General features: G+C 41.6%; 1 protein-coding gene across 1 annotated transcript; it reads left to right on the top strand.

The window, feature by feature from the left end:
* The first annotated feature begins 301 nt into the window (after window positions 1–301).
* Window positions 302–26,019, top strand: tut1 (terminal uridylyl transferase 1, U6 snRNA-specific). The gene is made up of 10 exons (XM_080213508.1): window positions 302–427; window positions 4,847–5,037; window positions 5,545–5,754; window positions 7,973–8,087; window positions 12,717–12,847; window positions 13,696–13,934; window positions 18,356–18,465; window positions 19,150–19,272; window positions 22,056–22,148; window positions 22,946–26,019. The coding sequence occupies exons 1-10, from the start codon at window positions 352–354 to the stop codon at window positions 24,019–24,021; spliced, it is 2,364 nt and encodes a 787-aa protein (XP_080069634.1). The 5' UTR covers window positions 302–351; the 3' UTR covers window positions 24,022–26,019.
* The last annotated feature ends 989 nt before the right edge of the window (window positions 26,020–27,008 follow it).

Below are 27,008 nucleotides of genomic sequence, written 5' to 3'. Positions count from 1 at the left end.
TTGATTCAATTTGAGTTTGGTTTTTGTTGCAAGCAAGGAGTTGGATCTGAGTCTGCCCGGTCCAGTCTAAGCGTTTGCAGCTTTAAGAACCGAGTAAAAATTAAAAATTGCACGAAAAGAGGTCCAGCCTGTATGTTAACGCACTTTTGACAGCAAAGATTCAAATTCAGACGCTTAACCAGAGCTCAGGATTGTGACTTGCTGGGCGGAACGTTTGCCCGGGTCCGCAGGGTTCCAGGGCGGGGAGGGAGTAGGTGGTGACACGCTGCCCGTTGAGAGTGGCGGGGGGGGGCCGGTGAAATCGGCCCGCCAGAGTTTTGACCGGTTGACGGGACGAGAGGCGGCTGCAGCATGAGCGAGTCGGACGTGGAGCCGCTGGCCCGCGGTGGTTACCGGTGTGCCTTGTGCGATGTCCACCTCCCGAACAGTGAGTGGAGGAGCTTTTTAAAGCCGAGCGCCCAGGCCTTTGCGGCGGGAACGGAATCCGCTCCCCGAGCGCCTAAATCCAGCAGAGCCTTTGCCGCTGCGGGCGGAGGGAAGGCCGCCTTGTTGGTGCAGCCAGACTGCGCCACAGCGCGCCCGCCTTTATTTTGGCGTCAGCCTGTTCGGATCATAGGATCCCGACAGTGCAAAGACGGCCATTCAGCCCATCGAGCCTGTACTAATTACAATCCCACCCAGACCCTATCCCCGTAACCCTACATATTTATCCTGCAACTCCTCCTGACACTAACAGTCAAATAAGTATGGCCAGTCCACCTAATTGCACATCTTTGGACAGTGGGAGGCAGGTGAAGTACCCGGGGGAAACTCAAGTCCACCCAGGCAATCAGCGGTACTAACCACTGTGCCACCATGTGGATTGTGGCACCTGATTTTGTAAGAAATGAGCAGGAAGCAGTGGAAATAGCCAACAAGTCAGGCAGCAGCTGTGGGAAAACAGAAATCTGGTTAGCGCAGGAGATTTTATTTTCCAGTCCTGCTGCAGTGGGTCATTGACTTCAGCAGGACTGGAAGATCCCAGCTGTAACTTTTTGGGTCGGTCGGATTTGTCCTCGCCCAAGGGCTTTGAGGCAAAAGTTTTTCTGCTAGTTGGATTTTTGTTGTGTTAGTGGTAGAAGAGGCTGAAATCCCAAAGTCTTGCCCCCACCCCCAAACAAAATTCCCAGCCACGTTTTCACAGCTGGGAAAGGGTCCAGGTCGGGCTTTGCACATGTGCCTTTTGTGGAAGTAGCTGGCCATGTAAATCGGCAGCTGCCTCCACTTGTGTGATTTCGGTGATACAGGCATGCAAAACACAGTGTTTGTGGGTTGGACCTGGTAGGAGGAGGTCTGAACTTTATGGACTCCTTTGGGAAGGTGAGGCACCCTTTTGAACAGGTGCCAAAAGAACATGTTTGGGTGAGTAAACTTGCTGTTAGGAATTGTTAAAATTAGGCACAAATGTGTGTTTAAAAAGTGGATAAACTCATTTAATTTCAAGCTCATTGGAACTGGAAAAATGAACTGTCAAAGGCAACTGTTAAGCTGTCGAGGCATTTAATCATCTGGTCCTTTACATCTTTGAAAAAATGGAGTGTTTGAAATAAAATCATTGCATGCCATTTTGTCTGTTGGCAAATGCCTGAGGGTTGCCATTAGTGCTCCATGACTGATTTCACAGCCTTCCATTATCTCAGTAGTGCGTCTGCTATTTTATTGTTTGTTTGACAGCTCCAAGTGGTTATACTCTTTGAAGCGGGACTATGAATTCCACTGTTTTTATAAGGGATCATGTAATTGAAGGAATAAAAAATGTAGTGAATAGATTTTTGAGTCTTTTTTTTGATAAAAGTTTGTAGTCGACACTTTTTTAATCTCAGTATGACCCTTGAGGTTTGACCATAGTGGATTCTGAATGAGTTGACATGGTAGGTGTAAGGCAAAGGGAGGGGCTGGTGGGGGCATCAATTGGCACTAAGTTGACTTAGGGGCTATAAAATGTCATGGGACTGGGTGGGGATCCTGACTTAGCATGGACAGTATGTGAAGCTTTAGGAGGTGGGTCAAAGAGCATAGGTTGGTATAGAGGGTATGACAGACAGTGGGAGTTGGTGTGGTACATGGGTTGGCAAGGATGTGAGGTGGGGGGCAGGGAAGTGCATTAGGGATAAGGGCTGTTTCATTTTTCACTCTTTGAAACCTCAATACAATGCTGGAGTGCCAGGCAGACTTTCTGCCCAGCCCCATTCGGTACCCAGAGGTCTCTGCATTCGTTCCAGGTCAATTGACTGACTCCCAGAAAATCCTACCACCCTGGAATGAAAGTCCCAATTTCCAGAGTACTGACTCCTGAGTCAGGGTTGTGGAGCCGGGAAATGTCTTGGCTTTGCGCTTCTGACCCAGGAGCGAAAATCCAGGCTTCAGTTTCGCTCTCCATAAATGCTGCCTGACCTGCTGTGTATTTTCAGCATTTTTTGTAATTACTTCAATTCACAGCCTTCCCAGTATTTTGCTTCAGTATCCACACCAGGTCATTAATATATATCAAAAAGAGCAGTGGTCTCAACCCATCCCTGGCAGTGGCACCACGGCACATTTCTCTTGTTTTAAAACTGATTATACACCACTACTCCAAGCTTTCTGTTCCAAAGTAATATTGTATCAATGCTGCTCCTGTCCCCTTAACCACATTAGCTTCAATTTTGATAACAAGTCTATTATGTAGTAATTTGTGCACATGAACTTTCAAAAGGCATTTCACAATCAATCCACTCTATCCTCAACAACTATCTCTCTCCATCAGTAAACTTGGTCAAGTTTCACCAATACGATTTGCCTTTAAATCCATGCTGGCTGTCATTTATTTACCCAAGTGTTTCCAAGTCAGCATTGATTATTTTTGTGAATACTTGTCCCAGGTTGCTCCACCTACTCATGTTCAGAACACTGGCCAGTGGTCAATAAGTCTGGCCCCTTTGAACACGAATGTAACATTGGCAACCCTTTAGTCCTCCCATACCCGAGGAGGATTGATAGGTTTACAAAAGTCCGTGCATGTTCCAGGAGACTTTTCCACTTCAAGCAATACCAACCTCTTAAGTAACTTTATTTTTTTCCTATCTTATACCTCTGCGACCTCCACCATTTCTGTGACATTGGCAGCATCCTTGTCTATAGTGAGAACCTTTTGTTTGACAAACACAAAATAATTGGTTGACAGAGCCCTCAACTGCGTCCAACCCATCCCCTGGGCCACTGCTCTCACCCCTTCTGAGAACCAGGATAGGGTCACCCTTGTCCTCTCTTTTCACTCCACCAGTCTCTGCATTCAAACCATCATCCTCTGTTATTTCCGCCAACTCAAGCATGATGCCACAACGTAACACCCCCCAACTTCCCCCTCCAAGTGAGCATTCCACAGGGACCGTTCTCTCATCTCCTGCCCACGGGACCTTCCCATGCAATTGTAGAAGGTGCAACACTTGCCCTTTCACCTTCCTGCTCACTATCCAAGGTCCTAAACACCTCTCACCTGCACCTCCTTCAGTCTGGTATATTGCATTTGCTGTTCCCGATGTAAACTACTGTACATGGGAGAGACCGAACGCAGACTGGGTGACCGCAGTGCTGAACACTTCGGTCCGTCTGCAGGCGGGTCCCAGAGCTTCCTGTTGCTTGCCACTTCAACACACCACCCTGCTCTCTTGCCCATCCTTGGCCTTTTGCAATGTTCTGGTGAACTCCAAAGCAAACTGGAGGAACAGCACCTCATCTCCTGATTAGGCACTTTAGAACCTTCTGGACTGAACATTGAGTTCAGCCATTTCAGAGCGTGATCTCTCCCCTCCATCTTCACCCCATTTCTATTTATTTTGTTTCATTTTATCTCATTCTCCATGTAATCACTTTCCTTCTTTCCACCTCCCCACCCCTCCTCACCCCTTCAGGCCAAATGCCACATTCCAAGGCAGTCCTTTACCAAGTTGTACCTTTGTTTTGCCATTAACGCATTCTAATTAATTAATGGACACTTTCAGCACCTTCTCAGCCTTTTGCACGCTCATTTACATTCCCTTTGTCCAATTCCACCACCTCTACCCACCCCCCCTCCCCCACCCTCAGAGTATAAGTCTCTGACTCTTTCAGCTCTGACAAAAAAAGGTCATCCAGACTCGAAATGTTGGCTCTACTCTTGTTGCCATAGATGCAGTCAGACCTGTTGAGATTTTCCAGCATTTTTCTGTTTTTGTTCCCTTCCTTTGACTATCTTTTTACTATCTGCATGTTTACAGTAGACTTTAGTGTTTTCTTTTAAATTATCCACAAATCTTTTCTCAGACACTTTCTTTTCATGACTATTTCCTTTTTCAGTTTTCCTCTGGGTCTTCTGTATTCTGTTGATTATCTCACAATTATAAACAGCCTGTTTCAACCTCTACATCTTCAGCCAGCCAGAGAGCTCTAGTTTTCAAACCGCCTCCTCTTTGAAAGAGTCTCTTTGCTGATTTACTCCCAATTTTTATTTCCAATCCATCCAGGCTAAACCCTTTCCACCTCACTGAAGTTACAGCGAGTATCTTCACCTTTTCAGTGACGATGGAGAAAAGTGCTAGTGCCTCTTTGAAGGGCCAAATAGCCTGTTTCCCTGCAGTAATGTGGTACAGGTTTTCCTGTTTTATGAATAAAAACACTGCTTTAGCATCTGAAATCCAGAACCTCTGAAAAGGTTCTTCTAACAAGGCATCAACCAAAAAGGAGCCAAGCCCAAAAATAGATTTATTTACTTCAGATTTCTTTGAGATGTACGCTGGCAAAGCAAGGTGGCTGCCCTCTTTTAATATGTCTTGACTTTTTATGCTTTTAGGCCCCACCTTAAATGATCATCTTAAAGGAAAGAAACATCAAAAACTTCTAAGTGTGAGAACTGCCAGGAAATCCCAGCAAGAGAAGAGCCTGTTTGTGAGTGGTTTTCACAAAGGCACATCCAATCTGGAGATCACTGATTACTTTCAGACCTTTGGCACAGTGACAAATGTGATAATGGACAAAGACAAAGTAAGTCAAATGCCAGATAATTCGTTCTGATCCCAAGTAACTAGGAAGACTGGAACAGATTAAAGATTTGGAGACGGAATAGTGCTATGGAATTTTTGAAGTAAATTGCCAAGTGCCAATAACAGTGTCCTGCCACTAGAGTGAGCTCGAATTGCATAATGCTATTAGAGGCTCAATGCATCTTATAGCAAACAGTGGAGGTCTAGTTGTGCAATGAGTAACGTCCCTGCCTCTGAACCAGAAGCTGAAGGTTTTTTTTAAAGTTGAAGTTTATTTATTAGTACAAGTAAGGCTTACATTAACACTGCAATAAAATTACTGTGAAATTTCCCTAGTCGCCACTAGTTGGCAATTTAAGGTAATTGTGATTGATTAGAAATTAGATCAAGTGAACTAATTCACTGATGTGAGTGGAACATATTCACAGTTTCCATGTAAGGTTACCATAACACCACTTTATATTCATTAAAGCTTTGTGTAATTTATTAGTTTTGTGTATGGTTGCAGGGTATATATGCAATTATAGAAATGGGGAGTACTGAGGAAGTGGAAATGGTGCTATCTGTCGCACAACACTGTATGAATGGTAAAAAACTACGAGTGAAACGCAAGGAGACTAAAGAGTTCAAGTATATTCCAAAGAAGAAGCAGGACCCTGGAAAAAAACAGTTGATTGATTTTGAAGAGTTGACACAAGTTCTCTGTCAAGCAGTTGATGTAAGTACTTCACCTTGTTGATTAGCTACTAGGTAACTAAAACATGTTTTTCACATGTGGTGATGCAGCATGTGTAGTGGTGAAGCGTTTTGGTGTAAAATCTCCCCCCCCCCACCCCAACCTTCTCACTACATTTTTCCCATCATTCTTTCTCTACATCTAAGCCATTAGAAGGCTCAGGGGTGGAAGATAATTTGCAAGGCAAGTCACAGTAGATAGCCTTGTTCATCTGCGAATAGTGAAGGCTTCAGAATGGGTGGCCTAAATGCTGACTTGTTTATGGGGAAGAAAATGCATTTTTAAAGGAGGTTATGAAAGTTAATCTACAGCCTCTTAAAAAAAAGTTGTGTAAATCGTCCTGCAGGAATTTCCTCTGGTGTTCTGATCAACATGATGTGGAGATGCCAGCATTGGACTGGCGTAAGCACGGTGAGAAGTTCCACCAGACCAGGTTAAAGTCCAACAGGTTTATTTGGTAGCACAAACTTTCGGAGTGATACTCCTTTTTCAGGTGGAGAAGGAACTACACTCCGAAAGCTTGTGCGACCAAATAAACCTGTTGGACTTTAACCTGTCGTTGTGAGACTTCTTATTGTTCTGATCAACTGCAGCACTTTTGTCAAGAAACTAGATGATGACCATTTTCATGAATCTGTAAATGCTATTGTTGTGTGATGCTGCGTATAGATTTAGATTATTTGTCTGAGAGATTTGATCATTTATCTGAGAGTGACATTTATATAAAGGAATGATGAGCGATTGTTATCTCTGAGCTGTGAACACATTGCCATCAGATTCACTTGATGTCAAACCATGTTCCTTTGTAATTGGAAACTACATATCTAAACATCATACGTCTGAACTGACAAGTCTGTCCGTGGTTTACGCAACCAAATCTTTTAATCATAGAATAGAATCCTTACAGTGCAGAAGGAGGCCATTGGCCCATCAAGTCTATACCAACCACAATTCCTGTAACCCCATATATTTACCCTGCTAATCCCTCTGACGTGAGAGTCAGTTTAGCATGGCCAATCAACCTAACCTGCACATCATTGGACTTTGGGAGCAAACAGGAGCACCTGGAGGAAACCCACGCAGACAGAGCGAGAATGTGCAAACTCCACACAGTCAGTGATCCATGGCCGGAATTGAACCTGGATCCCTGGCGCTATGAGGCAGCAGTGCTAACCGCTGTGCCACCGTGCTGCCCCATAATCAGTTTGTTTTAAACACCCATCACGATATTGTTCGAACAGAATACTTTTATTTTGCTGTTCAGTGACATCTGTAGCTATGATGTGAAGAATGGAATTCATTGTAACATTGCCTGTGCCCGCAAAGAGCAGCATTCCTTCCCTTCAGTCAGTGAGTTTGGTGATGACTTGGGAATACAAATGTTGTGAATTTTGCTTTGCTGCTTTCTGTATAATTAAATGAGGGAATGGTACATTTTCCAAAAGTTAAGTAAACAACTTACTTTAATTAAGGTACTTCAATCATAATACAAACAGGTAAGTTAGTTGATCCCTCTGTACTGAAATGTTATGTATTATTGTTCACTGGTACATTGGAGAAAATGCAAAGAAATCGGATAACCATGTCGAATGAACTCTTGTGATGTAGGCTGAGGCAAAAAGAAATGAGTAATGCTTTCATTATCATAAGATAAAGCAATAGTCAGCTTTCAAAAGTGTACCTCAGCAACTACTTTTTAGCTTGGGAGTAAAGTTGTCATAGAACAATCTTCAGGGATATGGAGCAGCTACAGTGCACCTATTTGTCTTGCGCCACACTAGCATGCCTGCAGAATTAGTGAGTTGTTATTTGAGATGCTTGGGTATCCTACAATTAAAATTGATTTGCTTAGGAAAAGGACCATTGGAGAGAAATTATACTAAGCTGAATGCTTTATTGCAGTTCCCACTTTATTTTAAATCCCTCCTTAGCTGGCAGTGTAAATGCCTCATATCAATAAGGGTTAACCTGTTTCTGGCATCAACCCTGAACGTATGATGAATCCAATTGAACTTACCTGCATAACCATATGAGGGATTGTATAAGTACAACTTTGGTACCTACTTTATTCTTTCTTCAACTGCTCATGTAAAACATATTGTACAGCCATCACGAAGGATCAAAGCATTTGGTTTTGTATATTAAAGTAGCATTTTTGATTACCTCTCTTGTTCAGTAACAGTATTTTATTATGTGACAGGTGGATGAACAAATGAAGCAGTTGTTACGGCTGTTTGAGCTGACAGACAGTGAGAAAATGCTCAGGAAGCTGATTGTGTCACTTTTACAGGAGGTTTTCTTAGAATTTTTCCCAAGTAAGTGGTCTTAGTTTATATAACTTTATAAAATTATATACTTCTTATCTTTATATGTATAATGTAATATATTATTGGTTGATTTTTAACAGTTCTGTTATACTGTAGATATGAAATGGACCAATATTAACAGTAGGGCCCACTGTTCAAAATGTATGTTAAGAATAACAAAAAAACTCTTCTGTCTTTTGTGCAAATAAGATATTGTTGCAATATCAATATTCCAGTAGACAAACTCTTTTGTGGACTAATTTTCACTTAAACAGTGATTTTAGTAAAATTCTGCTCAGTAGATTTTCTATTTTTGAGTCTTGTGCTCATCATTTTAAATATTAGTGCTGAGAAATTAAACATTTTCCCCACATTGAGCACCTGGTATCAGCATCAAGCACTCACTGGGCCCAGTGCCGATACCCAAAGCTCCATCTGCTGCAGTGGTCCCCAGCCAGTGTGTCATGGCAGGACATAGATAATGTAGATAGGAAGAAACTTTTTCCCTAAGTAGGGAGGGTCAGTAACTAGGGGGCATAAGACCTAGAGGGCCTTTGAGGAATAAATCCACCTAATAGGTGATGGGAATTTGGAACTTGCTGCCTGAAAAGCTGATAGAGGCAGAAGCACCTCATAGCATTTAAAAATATTTAGATGAGCACTTGAAATGCCATAGCATACAAGGTTACGGTCTAAATGCTGGAAAATGGGATTAAAATAGATAGGTGCTTGATGGCTGGTACAGACACCATATCCGGAATTTTACTGGCACGCCTGCCCTGGAATTAGGACAGGCGAGGCTTGCAATATGGAATTCTCTGTTGGCCTTGGGTGGGATTTTACGAGTCTAGTCCGAGGGAAGTCGTAAAATACTGGCCAATGAGCCGAAGGGCCTGTTTGTATGTTGTAAAGCTCTGTGACTCGATGGCATACTACCATGTCATGAAGGACTCCTAAGTATACCTCAAAATAAAATTAAAAATTCATGTAATAAATTAAATTGAGCCCTTATTTTCAGTTCTGCGGTAAGCATCCCCAAGTCCCAGTGAAGCTTGGGTTTTCCTCTGCATGTGCCAGCCAGGAAAGGGCAAAAAATACAGCAGTTTGGATTGTTTTACACTGGTCAGGCTCGTTCCTAGTTAATGCATACGCAGGAGCTACAGCATTCCTTGGGACTTGGAGAAGCTGAGCACTGAGCTGAAGATGAAAATTTATGCAAAGCGTCTAAAAGGACGCAAAATCCTTGGGAGAAGCAAGAGAGGCAGAGGGAGGGGATGGAGAAAGTGGGTTTCGTACATAAATTGTACAGGGATTGCCTTTGGATTTTTGTGGACTGGTAGGACTTCTTGCCATGTTCCAGAAATGCCTAATTTGCAGGGAGAAGTTCTCAAATGCTGCAATAGTACCAACTAAGTTGAGGTACCATTTCAATGCAAAGCACCGTTCATTCTCCAGCAAGGATACACAGTATTACAGTACTGAGGAAACACACCATAAAGAAGTCAACGTTTGATGGAGTGTGAGCGAGTTTCAGATAATGTGCAGGAGGTGAGCTACCTGGTCGCTGAGCTCATAGCAAAATTGATGAACCCTCATAACATTGCTGAAACCCAAGTTCTGCCATGGTGCAGAAGTATTGTAAGAGTAATGTTGGGAGCTAATGCTACCAAAGAAATTGACAAAGTTTCTCTTTCTGATAATACAATCAGATGATGGATTGATCAATGTCAGTTGATATTGAACAAGTGCTTCGGGAGAAATTAGAAATGAATGGAAAATCTGCTCTGCAAATTGAGGACTCCAAGGATATTCATGTATATTGCCAACTCTTAGACAATGTTAGCTATGTTGCTGAGGATTTTATGAAAGAGAATGTCCTCTTTTGCAAAGAATTGCCTAGTCATGCAGCTGGAGAGGAAATCATTTGAGTCACAACTGCTTACCTGGAGAAAGGCTATCTTAATTGGACCATAAGTAATAGGATCTACACTGCCAGAGCAGTTTCCATGATGGAAAAAGTCAAAGGATTCATGGTTAAGGTGAAAGAACAGAATCCTGACATCCAGGCTAACCACTGCACCGAAAGTCCTTGTTGTCAAAACAATGTCATCTGAGTTAACTACACTGAAAAAGTAAAAATCACAAATTATGTGAAGTCACATCCTTTGAAATCGTGTTTGTTTACTGTTCCGTGTGAAGAGATGGAAGCTGAGTACCAGGGATTACTCACGCAAACAGAAGTATGTCTCAGGGAAATGTCCTCTTTCGTTATTATGAACTGGAAGAATTTTCGGTTCTGCATGAATTGCCACTGGTGTGCTAGCCTTGCTATTAGGCCATTTGCAAGAGTTGAATGTCAAAATGCAAGGAATAAAAGATAATATTCTGACTGCCACAGATAAAACTTCAAGGCTTCAGATGAAAACTGACCTCTTTGACAGGAAAGCGGGTCAATTCAGATGTTCAAAGTGGCATCAGTAGACCTTGCTGGCAAAACCATCTTCCATCTCATCCCCGCACATCTTGAAGCATTGAGAGAAGTTCTCGCCGTGAGCATGGGTACGTGGTCCATTTTGTTCACTTTATTTTGAATCATCAAATACATTTCATTAAAAGAACAAAAGGAATTTGCAGAGCTCAGGATGGAGTGAATACTGAAACTGAATTTTGCAGAGGTGCCTCTGGGCATATTTTGGTTGCTTGCAGGGCAAGAATATCCATCTACTTCAAATACTGCTGTAGCAGTACTCCTACCATTTCCCACAACCTACCTGTGCGAGTTAGTGTTCTCGACACCAGCTTATTAAAAACAAAAGAAGACAGTGCCTGTCAGTGGAACAAGAACTGCGATTTGCTGTGTTTTTAGTTTCCGCCTGGAGCAAGAGACTCTGCTCATAGGGACAGGTCCATGTGTCACATTAACTTTGTTGGTAAGGTGCTGCTCGTGGCATTTCCTTCATTTATGAACTTTCGCATTGAGAAATTCAGTTTAAAAAAACCAAAAACAATTGAAATCTTTAATTGGAAACATTTTAAATTTATGTACGTTCTGAATAAAAGTATCTTTTTTAACATGTAACTGGTGATAAGCCTTCCATTGTAAACTTAAATTAATGAAAACTGTATTACATGATGACTTGACATACTTTTAGAAAGTTTCAGAAATAGAAGGCTTTTACTAGAGGGCAATTCTTCAAGTTTTTAGGTGTCCAGATCATCAGCAACCCCCAAAAAAATCTGGACACTGTGGTTAAGAAAGCCCACCAACACCCCTATTTTCTCGGAAGATTAAGGGAATTTGGCATGTCAGCTACGGTTCTCACCGACTTCAACAGATGCACCGTAAAAAGCATTCTTTCTGGTTGTATCACAGCTTGGTGTGGCTCCTGCTCTGCTCAAGACTGCAAGAAACTACAAAGGGTTGTGAATGAAGCCCAGTCCATCATGCAAACCAGCCCCCCATCCATTGACTCTGTCTAAGCTTGCCACTGCCTCGGAAAAGCAGCTAGCGTAATTAAGGACCCCATGCAACCTGGACATACTCTCTTCCACCTTCTTCCATCGGGAAAAAAACACAAAAATCTGAGGTCACGTAGCAATAGACTTAAGAATAGCTTCTTCCCTGCTTTGAATGGAACTACCTTATATTAAGTTGATCTTTCTCTACACCCTAAACATACATTCTGCACTCTCTCCTTTTCTACGAATGGCGTGCTTCATCTGTATAGTGCGCAAGAAACAACACTTTTCACTGTACACTAATACATGTGACAATAATAAACCAAATTAAATTCAGTTAGAGAAAACAGGGAATGTGCCTCAAAGTTTTTTAATATTATAAAGGTGCGCTGTGATGTATAAATGGTTGGGAAACACTGGTTCGCTGTCATTATGATGTGGGTATGCCGGCATTAACCATAGCCTCAACCTTAGATGATCACTGCTCCTGCACAAAAATTTCCTGTACTCAGGAGTCCCAACATTGTGCCTGATTAGTGGCAATAATTACACCATGGGCTTGTAAACAATTGTTTCTCATTGAAATCTTATAATCAATAGGCAGGTGAGACTTTCATCCCATTCAGCTGGGTGCTTGCAAACCTAAGAATTGAAAGGCTCGTAGGTAACCCCCTGCACTTTAGTTCTTCTTCACAGACATCATGGGTGGAATTTTCTGATCTCCTATGCGACCAGTGAACTTTTGGTTGCCTCCAAATTTCCCATTTCTGCCCCCGAAGGTTCCCACATGCATGAGACTGGAAAATTCCTGCCCGATTGATTATATATTGTATGAAGTCTCACAGCACCAGGTTAAAGTCCAGCAGGTTTCTTTGGTATCGCGAGCTTGTGGAGCACTGCTCCTTCATCAGGACTCACCTGATGAAGGAGCAGTGCTCCAAAAGGTCTCAATATGAAATTAACCTGTTGGACTTTAACCTGGTGCTGTGAGACTTCTTACTGCGCCCACCTCAGTCCAACGCCAGCATCTTCACATCATGATTATATATTGATGGAACTTATTTCAGAAAGGGAATGTTTTAGCTTTAAGATTTTCAAAAGCTTTTGTCTCTTTTCATTTACTGCTAGTTGGAACATGGGGCCATAGTGGCATATGACTTAATGCCGTCTTGTTTTTAGGTTGCAGGATCTTGCCATTTGGATCATCAGTGAATGCGTTTGATATTCATGGTTGCGACATGGATTTGTTTCTGGATCTTGAACATACCAAAACTTTTCAGGCTAATGCTAGAAGTGCAGCTGAAACTGAAGTACGGTTTACATTTCTTCCTTTGGGAAAGCATCTGCACAAAGTTCAAAAATATCAGAAGATTATAATGTATATATGTCGGTATTTACATACTGTGTCATGTTTTAAAGAGCTGAGAATCCCCAAAAGAGCATTAAACATTTCAATGCAAACTTGCATTAAAGGAGTTTCAAGAAAGATATTAGAAAACAGGCTCAAACCTCTACCATAAATTATTTTTTGATGCAATGTGGTCAGTTTGTAGTTTTTCCTTTGGGGAGAATATTTGGAATTGATGATACTTGACTGCCCACTCTAGTACTGTTTTCCTAAATTAGAACTGGATGAATGAGGATGATTTGAAATGATGTACGATCATTTTTCAGTCTTAGATAGTTACCTGGCTTTACTAGAATAGGTCCAGAACAGTCTCTGAATGGTGTAAAGAGGCAAATGCATCCATGTTTATTGATAGATTTTGTCATTGTTATTAACAACAGATTTCCTAAATGCCAGCTGGATAATCTTTTCTACTGTAAGCCTTTTTTTCTTTTGGAAACTCTTCGAGTAACCTTAATTTAGATGTGAAGTGGATTTTGAGAAGACAGAATTCATTCCACTTTGCCCTGGAGTTCCAGGCTGGAACTTTATTGCAGAACGGAAATCTCCGTTTGGCTTGGATGGGATTTTACGAGCTTTCCCGAGGGAGATCATAAAATCCCACCCCCTGTCTCTGGACTTCCACTTCAACGTCTCCTTTGTAGCTCTGTAAAGTTCTAGTAAATGCGATTGCTGAAAGGATAAGAAACAAAAAGTGACATGAAGAACAGTAATGCACTCATCCAAATAACATGCTTTGTACAATTACAGGAGGTTAATGGAACAAAACAGGATACTAAGTCTGAAACTCAATCTGAGGATTCAATCTTGTCTGACATAGACCTAGAAACATCAACAACGGCTGAAGTGCTTGAACTTGTAGCGACTGTGTTGCAGAAATGTGTTCCAGGTGTACACAAAGTACAAGCTGTTACTACTGCCAGGCTACCTGTGGTTAAATTTGTCCATAAGGAATCAGGCTTGCAAGGAGACATCTCTATTAATAATAGGTACTGTAACCAGCAAACTGAATTAATGTTGGTATTTATGAATTGTGTACGTCAGGACTACCCTGGAGAGCAAAGATAACTTTGATTAGTAACATTCTCAGTAAACCTCTTTGATTCTCCATCCTCACCTTCAACAGGCCCGAGGTGTTCATGGACTTCACTGTCACTAAGATTGAGTAAGAAGTCTCACAACACCAGGTTAAAGTCCAACAGATTTATTTGGTAGCAAAATCTACTAGCTTTCGGAGCACTTGCTGCTCCTTCATCAGGTGAGTAGTTTTATTCACAAACAGGGCATATAAAGACACAAACTCAATTTACAAAATAATGGTTGGAATGCAAGTCTTTACAGGTAATCGAGTCTGAAAGGTACTGACAATGTGAGTGGAGAAAGCGTTAAGCACAGGCTAAAGATATGTGTATTGTATTGTCTCTAGACAGGACAATTAGTGAGATTTTGCAAGCCCAGGCAAGTCATTAGGGTTACAGATAGTGTGACACGAACCCAAGTTCCCAGTTGAGGCCGTCCTCATGTGTGCGGAACTTGGCTATCAGTCTCTGCTCAGTGACTCTGTGCTGTTGTGTGACGTGAAGACCGCCTTGGAGAATGCTTACCTGACGATCAGAAGCCGAATGCCTGTGACTGCTGAAGGGTTCCCCAACAGGAAGAGAACAATCTTGCCTGGTGATTGTCAAGCAATATTCATTCATCTGCTGTCATACCGTCTGCATGGTCTCCCCAATGTACCATGCCTTGGGACATCCTTTCCTGCAGCATATCGTAGACAACGTTGGCCGATTTGCAAGAGCATGTACTGTGTACACGGTGGATGGTGTTCTCACATGAGATGACAGCATCCTTGTCGATGATCCGGCACATCTTGCAGAGGTTGCTGTGGCAGGTTGTGTGATGTCGTGGTCATTGTCCTCCTGAAGACTGTGTAGTTTGTGCGGACAATTGACTTTGAGGTTGTGCGGTTGTTTGAAGGCAAGAAGTGAGGGTGTGGGGATGGCCTTGGTGAGATGTTCGTCTTCACCAATGACATGTTGAAGACTTTGGAGAAGGTGTCGTAGCTTCTCCGCTCAGGGGAAGTGTTGGACGATGAAGGGTACTCCGTCTGCCGTCTCCCGTGTTTGTCTTCTGAGGAGGTTGGTGCGGTTTTTCACTGTGGCATGTCGATCGATGAGTCCAGCGCCATATCCTGTTCTTATGAGGGCATCTTTCAGCGTCTGGTGGTGTCTGTTACGATCCTCCTCATCTGAGCAGATCCTGTGTGTACAGAGAGTTTGTCCGTAGGGGATGGCTTCTTTAACGTGTTTAGGGTGGAAGCTGGAGAAGTGGAGCATCGTGAGGTTACCTGTGGGCTTGCGGTACAGTGAATTGCTGAGGTGACCATCCTTGATGGAGTTGCGCATGCCCAAGAATGCAAGCGATTCTGGAGAGTAGTCCATGGTGAATCTGATGGTGGGATGGAACTTGTTGATGTCATCATATAGTTGTTTCAGTGATTTTTCACCATGAGTCTAAAGGAAGAAAATGGCATTGATGTATCTGGGGAGTAGCATCAGTTGAAGGTCCTGTGCGGTGAAGAAGTCTTGATCGAACCTATGCATGAAAATATTGGTATATTAAGGTGCAAATTTAGTCCTCGTGGCTGTCCCGTGTGTCTGGATGAAGAGCTGATTGTCGAAGGTGAAGACATTGTGGTCCAGGATGAAGCGGATGAGTTGTAAAATTGCATCTGAAGACTGGCAGTTGTCAGCGATGAGTACTGAGGCAGTTGCAGCAATGCCATCGTCATGGAGGATGCTGGTGTAGAGTGCTGAGACATCCATTGTGACCAGGAGTGTTCCTGGTTCAACTGCTCCATGTGTGCTGAGTTTCTGTAGGAAGACTGTAGTGTCGCAACAAAAGCTGGGGGTTCTTTGTACAATGGGTTTCAGGATGCCCTTTTGCACAGGGTCCCATTGCCCGATACGATGTGATGGCCTGGTGTGTTTGCCTTATGTATCTTCGGGAGGCAGTAGGGATCTCCAATGTGGGGAATATGTGGGATGAGAGCACAGAGGGTGCTCTGAAGGTCTGGATCAAAGGTCTTGATCGGTCTGTTGCGTTGAAGGATGTGTTCTTTGGTTGGATCTGCAGGTAACTGCCTGTAATATTCTTCGTTGTTCAGTTGTTGACACGCTTCTTTGCAGTAATTCATTCTGTTCAGTATGACATTGGCCTCTCCTTTGTCTGCTGGTTTGGTGACAACATTGCGGTTGGTCTTGGGAGCGCAGATGGCATTGTGTTGTGATTGGGTGATATTCGGGGCTGTCTTGTGAGTGCGGTTGATGGTGTTGACGCATCTCCTAATGGCTTGGGCATACATGTCAAGTTGAGGGTAGTGGCCTTCCGAAGGCGTCCAATTCGACTCTTTCCTCTTCGGTTGCTGCACTGTGAATCTCTCTGGCTGTTCCAGTTCATTTCGGAGCGCTCTGAAAACTATTGGATTTCGCTACCAAATAAACTGGCTGGACCTTAACCTGGTGTTGAGAGACTTCTTACTGTGTTTACCCCATTCCAACGCCGGCATCTCCACATCATGCCTAAGAGTGAAACCATTCATTCAGTTGGCTTTGATGCTTCCCCAATGCCCTAATCCAGAACCTAATCTAGTTTTTGTCCCATCCCCATCTGATTTTGTCATTATGGGCACTGCCTCCTGCTCCCTGCAATTCATTATCAGCAAGGTGCTGACCTCTGTTCCCCACCTTCATTCTTGTTAACATAGTAAATGGCTCTGTCTCCTTGATTACTATCTTCGAAAGAAAGCTAGCCTGCTTTCCTTGCTCTAACATCTCTTTCCAATATTTCTTGAATTTGTTGTTGCCTCCCAAATCTGTAACCATCAGAACTGGCATTTGCCAAAGTCATGGTTACATGCTCTGTGACTCTAACCATGGTGCATTATCTCCCCTGACTCCTCCGCATGCCTTGACAAACTATTCTCAATTGCTGCAACTCTCGTTATTGTCTTTCTTAGTGAGATTGCCCTGGTTTGCTTCTATTCTTACCTATCCAGCCATAGAGAGCACAATGACGTATTTTCTTTTCACTGCAGCACTGTCTCTGTGGTCACCCAAAGATGCATCTTTGGCTTCCTCTTTTGCCTCATCTACATAATCCCCGTTGGCAACACCGTGTTCATGGGATCAACTTCATGATGTATTCTGATGACATGCAGTTCTACCTCCCTTGACTCTTTTCACTGCCTCTGTGTTGTTCAGAAAAACAGTCTTGTAAGTGAACTGCAGCTTCTTCCTACTTTGGGAAGACAAAAGCCATTGGGTGGAATTCTCCGGACCCTCAGACCAGCGAGATTCCTCAGTCCCTCCGGCATGGCGTATCGTCAATGAAAATTTCCATTGACAGCAATGGGACCAGAGAATCTTGCCGCTAACGAAAAGGTGCACCACCTTCCACTGGCAAGACACACAGGCTGGGAGGAAACACGAATCTCGCTCATTGTCTTTCATCCTCACTACAGACTGTCCCCTTCTGTTTCTTTTCCTCTCTGGGACAACTGCCTCAGGCTGAACAAAAATGTTAACTACTTTGACAACATCCTATTTTATTGTCTAAAGAAAAGCTTTAATCACATTGCCAACTTCAATCCCAACTTAATCAATCTGCTGCTCAGACTTTGCTGCCTCCAGTGCTTTTCTAGACCAGCTCTCAGCTGTAACGCTGTATAACCAAAATCTCCGCTCCTCACTCCTATAGTTTTATATATCCAACTTACCAGCTTCTTTCTGCCTCTCCCCAAAAACCCATTAAATGCCTCCATCTTAAAGAATCTTCTTTCTTACTTGACTTCCATTATCACTGTTCCTTTCAAACCAGAAGACCTCTGATTGAGTCTCCTGTTTTGAGAGCCCGCCCAGCTCCCAGAACATATCTCTGTACCAATGAAGGGAGTACCCTTTGAAAATCCCATTAAGTTATTGTTTCTCCCTGGGGTGGGATCAGTACCCAGAAGCAGTCCTGACTTTGTATCCTGCCAGCAGACGGAAAATCTTGTTGCTTTTCCTAATATCTCCTTCCAAGGCATGTGTCCATGTGAAGCTTCTTGGGATGTTTTCTTAATTAACAGACAGCAGTGTGATTGTACGTTTGGTCTCAGTGCCCCTGAGTACTTCTCTCTACCTGTCCTTTTTTTTATCTTTCACAAACATAGAGATCATAATGTGCAAGTTGGACGTAACACGATACAATCTTTCTTGCACACTTATTGAGTATCCTTCAGTACAATTTATGACAATTTTAGCTATCTTTATGGTTAGTTGTTTTTGCATTTTCCACACAGAACAAACTAAAACATGTTTCTGATGACTTCAATAAGTTACATGAATAATAGGATGATCTGTTTTTATAGGTTGGCTGTACGTAACACAATGTTTCTTCAGTTGTGTGCATCAGTGGATCAAAGAGTGCGACCTCTGGTTTATGCTGTTCGCTACTGGGCAAAACAAAAGCACCTAGCTGGTAAGAAAAGGTGTCTTAGCTGCTATTCAGTTCATGTAGCCTTAAGGACTACCCATATGGAGTAATCAGGTAACCACAGTTAATTGATTGGGAGTGAACTTTTCAGATCGAATGAACAGCAATCCACAATATATCTAGCAATGTTAAACCATGCCGGGCCATTTATTTCTCCAAATTTAAAGCCCTTTTTTTGTCTGTCAATTCTTTACTTCTGAGTGATTTTGATGTCTTTTATTCTTTCACGGGATATGGGCATTGTTGGCTAGACAAACATTTATTCCTCATCCCTAATTGCCCTTCCCTTACCTACCTCAAAGATGCATATTTAGTACATGTTTTTAATAACTTGTTAACAAAGCTAAGGACAATTGAGTTATAGGGGTGTAGATGTAAGATTGATGAATGAACAGGAAGCAGAGAGTCCTGATGGACAAGTGATTTTTAGATCTCGGGGAAGCATACAGTGATTGTTTTACCCAAAAGCCTTTGTTGGGGGCCACTGCTCTTTTTGATACATGTTAATGACCACCAGAGTATGGTATATGGACAATGGCTGTTTCAGTTTTCATTGTAACATCTGATTTTTCTTTGTTAGGGTATTGAACTTCTAAAATCATAGTTTGATAAAAAGAAATGTTTACACCATGTTGGACAGATATGACTTATTTTTCACTTTTGTCTCAGGAAATCCTTTTGGAGGGGGGCCATTGATGAATAATTATGCAGTGACTCTCTTGGTTGTATTCTTCCTTCAGAACAGGACACCTCCAATTCTTCCTACTGTGAATCTTTTAAAAGAGCTCGCAGGTATGGCTATCAGAAAGGAAATCTTGCTTTTTAAATTTTCTACTAAAATACAGTTAAAAGACATATTGTAAACTTTGCAACAAATTGTCAGAAGATTTTTCAGTGAAGGTTAACCAGAGAAATTACAAAATTTCTTAACTTTTGGAAGTTAAAAGAGAGCAGACGTGCTCTTTTGTTTTCTTTAATACTTCCAATAAGCCAGTAGAACCGCTTCAAATTTTTTATGCTTGGGCTGGCACAGTGGCCCACTGGTTAGCATTGCTGTCTCACAGCACCAGGGACTTGGGTTCGATTCCCAACTTGAGTTACTCTGCAGAGTCTGCACATTCTCCCCATATCTACGTGGGTTTCCTCCAGATGCTCCGGTTTGCTCCTACAGCCTGAAAGACATGCTGGTTAGATGCATTGGCCATGCTAAATTCTACCTGAGTGTACCCGAGCAGGTGCCTGAGTGTGGCAACTAGGGAATTTTCGCAGTAACTTCATTGCGGTGTTTATGTAAGCTTACTTGTGACACCAACAAATAAACTTTAAAACTTTAAACTTTATATTTGCACTCTGATAGTTTTGCTGAGTTATAGTCCTTTTTTAATAAAGTATCATTTAGTAGCGTAAAATGCTATTTTCTGGTCACCGTTTGGCAGTACTATAAGCCTACAAATTTGTGTTTGGCACTGTCCTTTTTTGGGACAGTTTGGAATGGATTTGAGTTCAGCGTAGACTAATGCACTGTAAGAGTCTGATATCTATGAGGAGGAACTTCTTCACACAAAGGATTGTGAATGTGTGGAATTCCCTGCCAAATGAAGCAGTTGAGGCTACTTCATTGAATGTTTTTAAGGCAAGAACAGATACATTTTTGAACAATAAAGGAGTTAAGGGTTATGGTAAACAGGTGGATAAGTGGAACTGAGTCCACGAAAAGATCAGCGATGATCTTATTGAATGGCAGAGCAGGCTCGAGGGGCCAGATGGTCTACTCCTGCTTTTAGTTCTTATGTTCTTAAAATAAAGTTGAGCAGTTTTATTCCAGTGTGAAATGTCATGAACAGTTTTGAATTGTGCAGTTATAGAATCATAGAATTCCTCCAGTGCAGAAGGAGGCCATTGAGCCCATCAACCTGCACCAGCTCTCTCTAACAGAGTACCTTACCCGGGCCCTTTTCCCCCACCCTATCTCCATAGCCCTACACATGGTCAGTCCACCTAACCCGCACATGTTTGGAGTATGGAAGGAAACTGGAGCACCTGGAGGAAACCCACTCAAAACAAGGGGAGAATGTGCAAACTCCACATAATCATCCAAGGTGGGAATTGAATCCGGGTCCCTAGTGCTGTTGATCAGCAGTGCTAACGACTGTGCCACTGTGTCAGCTGTCATGTCTAGAATGGTTGTAATGGAAGTAGAAATGTCACACTGGAGCAGTGGGGAGTTTTCTGAAATTGGTAGAAGACATTTTTGGGGCACCGCAGGGAGAGCTTTCCCTGACCTTTGATGCTTGTTGCAACCAAACAATGAACAGTAGTTTGTATTTCCCAACACTTAGCACTCCAAACTGTGAGCACAAAATTTAGCATTTTCAAAAAAGCTAAAAACACAAAAGTACTAAAGATAGAGGTGAAATGCCACAAATGCTGAAAATGTGAGCTAAGAATAGAAAATGCTGGAAACTCTCAGCAGGTCAGACAATATCTCTGGAAAGAGTGACACAGTTAACATATCAAGGCGATGATGTTTTATCAGAACTCACATACTGGATCTCAAAGTGCAAGGTATCACTTATAAGGGTGGCACAGTGGTTAGCACTGCTGCCTCACAGCGCCAGGGACCTGGGTTTGAATCCCCGCTTGGGTGACTGTGTGGAGTTTCCACATTCTCCCCGTGTCTGCATGGGTTTCCTCTGGGTGCTCCAGTTTCCTCCCACAATCCAAAGATGTGCAAGTTAGATGGATTGGCCATGCTAAATTGCCCCTTAGTATCAGGAGGACTAGCTAGGGCAAATGCATGGGGACAGCCTAGGTGGAATTGTGATCGCTGCAGACTCAATGGGCTAAATGGCCTCCTGCACTGTAAGATTCTATGATTTAGTGATGTGAGATGGAAAGACACAAGTCTGATTTTCCATGTTCCAGAGCTACTCATCACTATTTTTGCTGCACGTGGGAAAGATGCCAACTGGAAACTTAATGGAAACCCTCCATTGGACTGCCGTCTTAAATACTTTAGCAAAAGCTAAGAATAGCATTCGCAATGAGCTGAGAGCTGACTGATTGCCATAGCTTGCCGTCTTAGCATAGAAGATGCATTACTTGGGAATTGGTTGAAAGAGGAGATGATGGGAGGGTAAAAGACAAGGTTGTCTACAGAGGCAGATGCACGCTTCTTACTCCGTGAAGTACATAGACCATTTTGATGAGGTTAGGATAGCTTGTAATGCATTCAAAAATAAAATCTTACGATTGCCTTAATGAATTATGTAACTTCTTCATCAGACATTTGTAGATAATAAAATTAAAGTGATTGTCCAGGCTCTATTGAAATACATCAAAGTGGAGCATTTCTATTTTGATAGGCAGAATTATTACGTGGATGGTTTGTCCTACAGATAGCCATAGCTCCAGTGGATAACTGAGCTTGGAGAACTATATTTTGCATCTGACAACTTGTCTTATCTTGTAGGTAATGCAAGTTTTAATTTTAATTGTTGTAGTTTCATGGTCTTGTTTAAGTTATGGACAACCTTGAGGTGAAGTGGAAATTAATTTTGTGTCTTTTTATTGAGATGAGGATGACCATTGTATAATTGATGGCTGGGACTGTACTTTTCCAAGTGACCATTCAAAAGTTGAAAGCAGTGCAAATTCTGAGGGATTATGTAAGTATTTAGCTTTTACTGATCTTTGTTTTTTAGTTGCATACAGTAATTATATAACTGTGCATATTTAATGAAAAGTGATGCTTGTATTTTGAAACTTTGGAATTATGGAGCTTGGGTGGTATAGTATTAAGTACCGTGACCTGGATTTGACTGCAATCTGGACTGGTGGGATAAAGTTCTGCTGGCTATTAGGACCCTCCGTGAAATGTGTTCAGGTAATCTTTATGCAGCTCCAGTATAAAACTGTGAATTTTGCACAACTTAATTACCAATTATTGGCACAATAATTGCCAATTAGCACAGTGGGACAGTGGTTAGCTCTGCTGCTTCACAGTTGATTCCCGGCTTGGGTCACTGCCTGTGCGGAGTCTGCATGTTCTCCCCATGTCTGCATGTGTTTCCTCTGGGTGCTCCAGTTTTCTTCCACAGTCCAAAAGACATGCTGGTTAGGTGCGTTGGCCATGCTAAATTCTTCCTCAGTGTACCTGAACAGGTGCTGGAGTGTGGCGACTAGGGGATTTTCACAGTAATTTTGTTGCAGTGTTAATGTAAGCCTACTTGTGACATTAATAAATAAACTTCAACTGAAATTGAAAAAGAATAGAGGCCACTTCATTCTGCATAACTGCTTCACCAGACTTTGTGATGATACTCATTGATAATGGGTGCATGGAATGAAAAGATTTTAATCACCAGCATTTAAAATCACATAGATTTTTTTAAAAAAATTAAAATGTTGCACTGAATTTGTAAATCTGTTCCTGGAAGCCTTAACTTTTTTTTATATATGACAGGTGGACTTCTTGCAGAATTCTACAAATTTTATTCACAGTTTGACTTTGCTGGAACAGTCATTTCACTGAGAAAAGGCAAAGTTAATCTTGTCACTGACTTTATTGATCCTGAATCAGACAAAAACCTCCGACTTGGGCCAATTAACATCCAGGATCCTTTTGAGCTGAGCCATAATGTTTCTGGAAATGTCAACGAAAGGACAGGACAAAAGTTTAAACGGCAATTGGATGAAGCCTTCAAGTACTGTCGCAGCCTGCAGTATCAAAGGAAGTCAAACAAAGGGAAGATCTGGGGCATAGTCAGATTGTTTCAACCTCTCAGTAGTTTGGACTGTTCTCCTGCACATTCTCCAGCAGTGGATTATAGTCCAGGCAAAGAATTGTGCTCTGGTGGGAATATGTTAACTATTCCCTTCAAATTGTCATGCCTGTCACAGCAAACGAGGAAAAGACTGCATGGATCTCCTGACTTCAGAGAAATCTGGTTTAACAAGGTGTGTCATGCTGTCTTCTATGTGATGGAGACTGTTCTTAAATGTAGCTGTTCATGTACTGAGGGGAGTAATGTACAAACCAGTGATGTAAAGATCAGTAGCTTTGATGAAACTGGGAGCAAAGAGGAAGACAGTTTTGGATTGAAGAGAGCACGTCCTGTGGAAGAGGTACCGGAAACATCAGGGTCCAAAAAAGCAAGGATCGAAACTCTGCAGTACCAGGGAGAAGTGACATGGCACTGTTCTGTTTGGAACAGAGTATGGGTTGGGCGGAGAAAAATGAGGCGTCAGCTCCATTATAAAACAAATGAATCTGACGCAAACACTAATGTGGTTGCCAGTTCTTTGGAAATTGAAGAAAAGGTTACTGAAGCTATAATGCAGCAGGAGGAGAATAGTGATAAATCTAGCCCGTTAATAATATTTTCATTTAGTGCCTTTTTGGTCGGAGGTAATGAAGACACAAGGACTGTGATCAGAGTTACCCCTGTTCAACAAACTGCTTTATTCGTAGAATTCTTTCATTTCCTAGAATCATTTATTCCTAAGATGACTGAAAAATGCTTTGAGAAATCTGATTAAAACGTCAAGCATGTGGCATTGATGTGATTATATATATATTTTTTAAACTTTTTGTATAAAATATAAATTGACTTCTGGAATATTACTTGAAAGCTTTTGTTCTGAAATGTGCCACAAAGATGTGCGTTTCTTTTGAAATGCATTGAGTAAATCTGAATAGGAGTGGATCGATTGTATAAACAGTGTAATCAATAAATGAGGGCTCCAAAATATCTGTATTAGGCAAAAATGCAGTGAGGGTGACACTGATAATGAAGCTTGTTGTTATGCCAACTCTTGGAAGCAACAAAAATGATATTTGCCATCTTATATTGCATCCTAAACTGATACAAACTGGAATTATCTGAGAAGAAACATGTCCAGGAGACACGTTGGCCGAGTTCTCTGGCCTCCTAGCCGCGTGTTTCCCACCGCGGGAGATAGCATGTTGTTTGTTCGTGATGGGACTCTCTGGTCCCACTGCTGTCAATGGGAATTCTCATTGATGTCATCCAAAGCCGTGGAATCGGGGGCAGCCGTTTTCTCAAATGGAAAAAAATCAGAGGACGAAAGATCTCAACTTGCTTATTTTACTGATGTGGCGAGTTTGAGCTGAATTGGATTTTCAAGCTCATTTGAGAAACTAAATCATAAAATGGTAACGGAATCTCTCTGACACACAGAACATGCAGTTGTGGCACTGCACTCGGGATTCATCAACATTGAATTCTGTCTTGGTGGAGTTTCCTTTTGCGCACTATAAATGCTCTTTCATGACTAGCCTTCCATGTTTATTACGTAGTTTGTTTTGTACAGATGTATTTGCTTTTATTCTTATACTGATGTGGCAAAAAGTTTTTCTGACCCTGCTTCATCAATTAATAAGTTCATAGGCATAGTTACCAAAAATAAGTTTTGTATGTTATTATGAAGAAAATTGATTTGGGATCTTTCCTATATACAGATATTTGTCTGATATTCATAATTGAGCATTTTATAATGATGCATGAAGATAGCAGTGCAGAAAAAAAAATACTCTAGTAATACATACCAAGCTATTAGAGTGACACAAGTGATGCAAGACCTTCTGTCTTCCCTGAATTTCATAAATTTACATCAAAAGTATCACTATCATTAATTCTTCATTGTGAGTATTGGAATGTGGGATAATCAAATATTAAACAGTGGTGCCACCATGAAAAGGGCAATAAACTTAGTGGACAGTAATCTAGCTTGAAGGCAGTTATTGTGTGTGTGCCAGAGGAGGGAGGGAAATTCCTTTCAGAGTGATACGAGGTGGGTCGGATGCAGGCAGCCAACGTTGAAAGTAAAGATGAGGAAAGTCTCTTAAGCGTCATCAGTCCATTATTTTTAAATTTTAAATGTTTCGGAAGATTATAATTTTTCATCATTTCTGCACCTGGCAACAGCAAGAGTGTGACCGGGAAAACATTGGAACAAATCTAATTAACGCCTTTTGATATGTAGTGTGTGGAAGAGAAATGGAATTTAGTGAGAATCTGTAATCGTGTATCTTCTGGAATTCTGCAGTTTTAGTTTTGGACTTTCCCATCCTTAGAATGAACATTGTAAACCCGATGAATGTGTAATCACTTTGTGTTTAATATTCTAGTCCCATCATATATACATTTTAAAAATGAAATTATTAGTTGTACAATGAACATATACCAGTACAAGTCCTCTGCTCCTTCTAAACTGTTAATGATTGCATTTTGCAATGCACAATTCTGTTGTCAAAATTATGTTTAGAGATGGCTTTTGCCTAAGGGCACAGTATCTAAATACTGGTTGGTAAGTTCAGTTTGCAGATCAGGAGGAGGTTGTATATTTCCAGCACTACATCAGAATAAAACATGAACATCTCGATCTTGCTTTCCCTCACCCTTTTTAAGACTTGCTAGTGTGCCATTTGAAATTTGGCAGATACACTCAATTTTTATACATACATGTATATAGTTTGAATTTGTATTCATGTTCTATAAAGTTGGTTTGTTTTAAATTGCTTAACTGTTAATTCTAAAAATAAAGTTTTTTTAAGTTTGTTTGAAATGATGGACTTTATTCTCCATGTTGTAGAATTGCATGATAAACATTAGTGGGGGTTGTATATAGACCCTAAGTGGTGATGTTGGGGATGGCATTAAACAGGAAATTAGAGATACATGTGAAAAAAGAACATCTGTAGTTATGGGTGATTTTAATCTGCATATAGATTAGGCAAATCAAATTAGCGGTACAATACCATAGATGAGGAATACCTGGAGTGTGCACAGGATGGACCAGTACATTGAGGAACCAATTGAACAGGCTATCCTAGATAGGCTGTTGTGTCATGGAAAAGGAATATTGGCAATACAGTTGTGCGAGGTCCCGGGGGGATGAGCAACCATCCCCCACGGGAATGAGCTAAGATGGAATTCTTCATCCAGGTGGAGAATGATGTTGATTCTGAGACTAGGGTCCTGAATCTAAATGAAGAAAACCATGGTAAGTATGAAGTGTGAGTTGGCTATAATAGATTTAGGAACATTACTTAAAGGGATGATGATGGATAGGCAATAGCAAGCATTCAAAAGGTACATGGATGAACTGCAACAATCATTCAATTCTGCCTGACATAAAAATAAAATGGGAAAGATGGCAAACCATGGCTTGTAAGGGAAATTAGGGATAGTATTAGATCCAAAGAAGAGGTAAACAAATTGGCCAGAAAAAAAAAGCAGACCTGAGGATTGGGTGCAATTTAGAATTCAGAAAAGGAGAACAAATGAAATGATTAAGAAGGAGAAAATAGAAAATGAGAGCTTGTGGGGAATGTAAAACTGACTGTAAATGCTTATGGAAACAAAAAAATTGGTGAAGGCAAGTCAGAAACAGGGTTCTATAATGGTGAACCAACTAAATACATACTTCAGTTCTATCTTCACAAAGGAAGACACTTTACATACCAGAAATTTTGGGGAACATGGGGTTTAGTGAGGGGGGAA

The sequence above is a fragment of the Carcharhinus amblyrhynchos genome, chromosome 27 (assembly GCF_965287045.1).
Source record: "Carcharhinus amblyrhynchos chromosome 27, sCarAmb.v2.hapA, whole genome shotgun sequence".
Lineage (NCBI taxonomy): Eukaryota > Metazoa > Chordata > Chondrichthyes > Carcharhiniformes > Carcharhinidae > Carcharhinus > Carcharhinus amblyrhynchos.
This window is presented reverse-complemented; position numbering and strand designations above follow the sequence as displayed.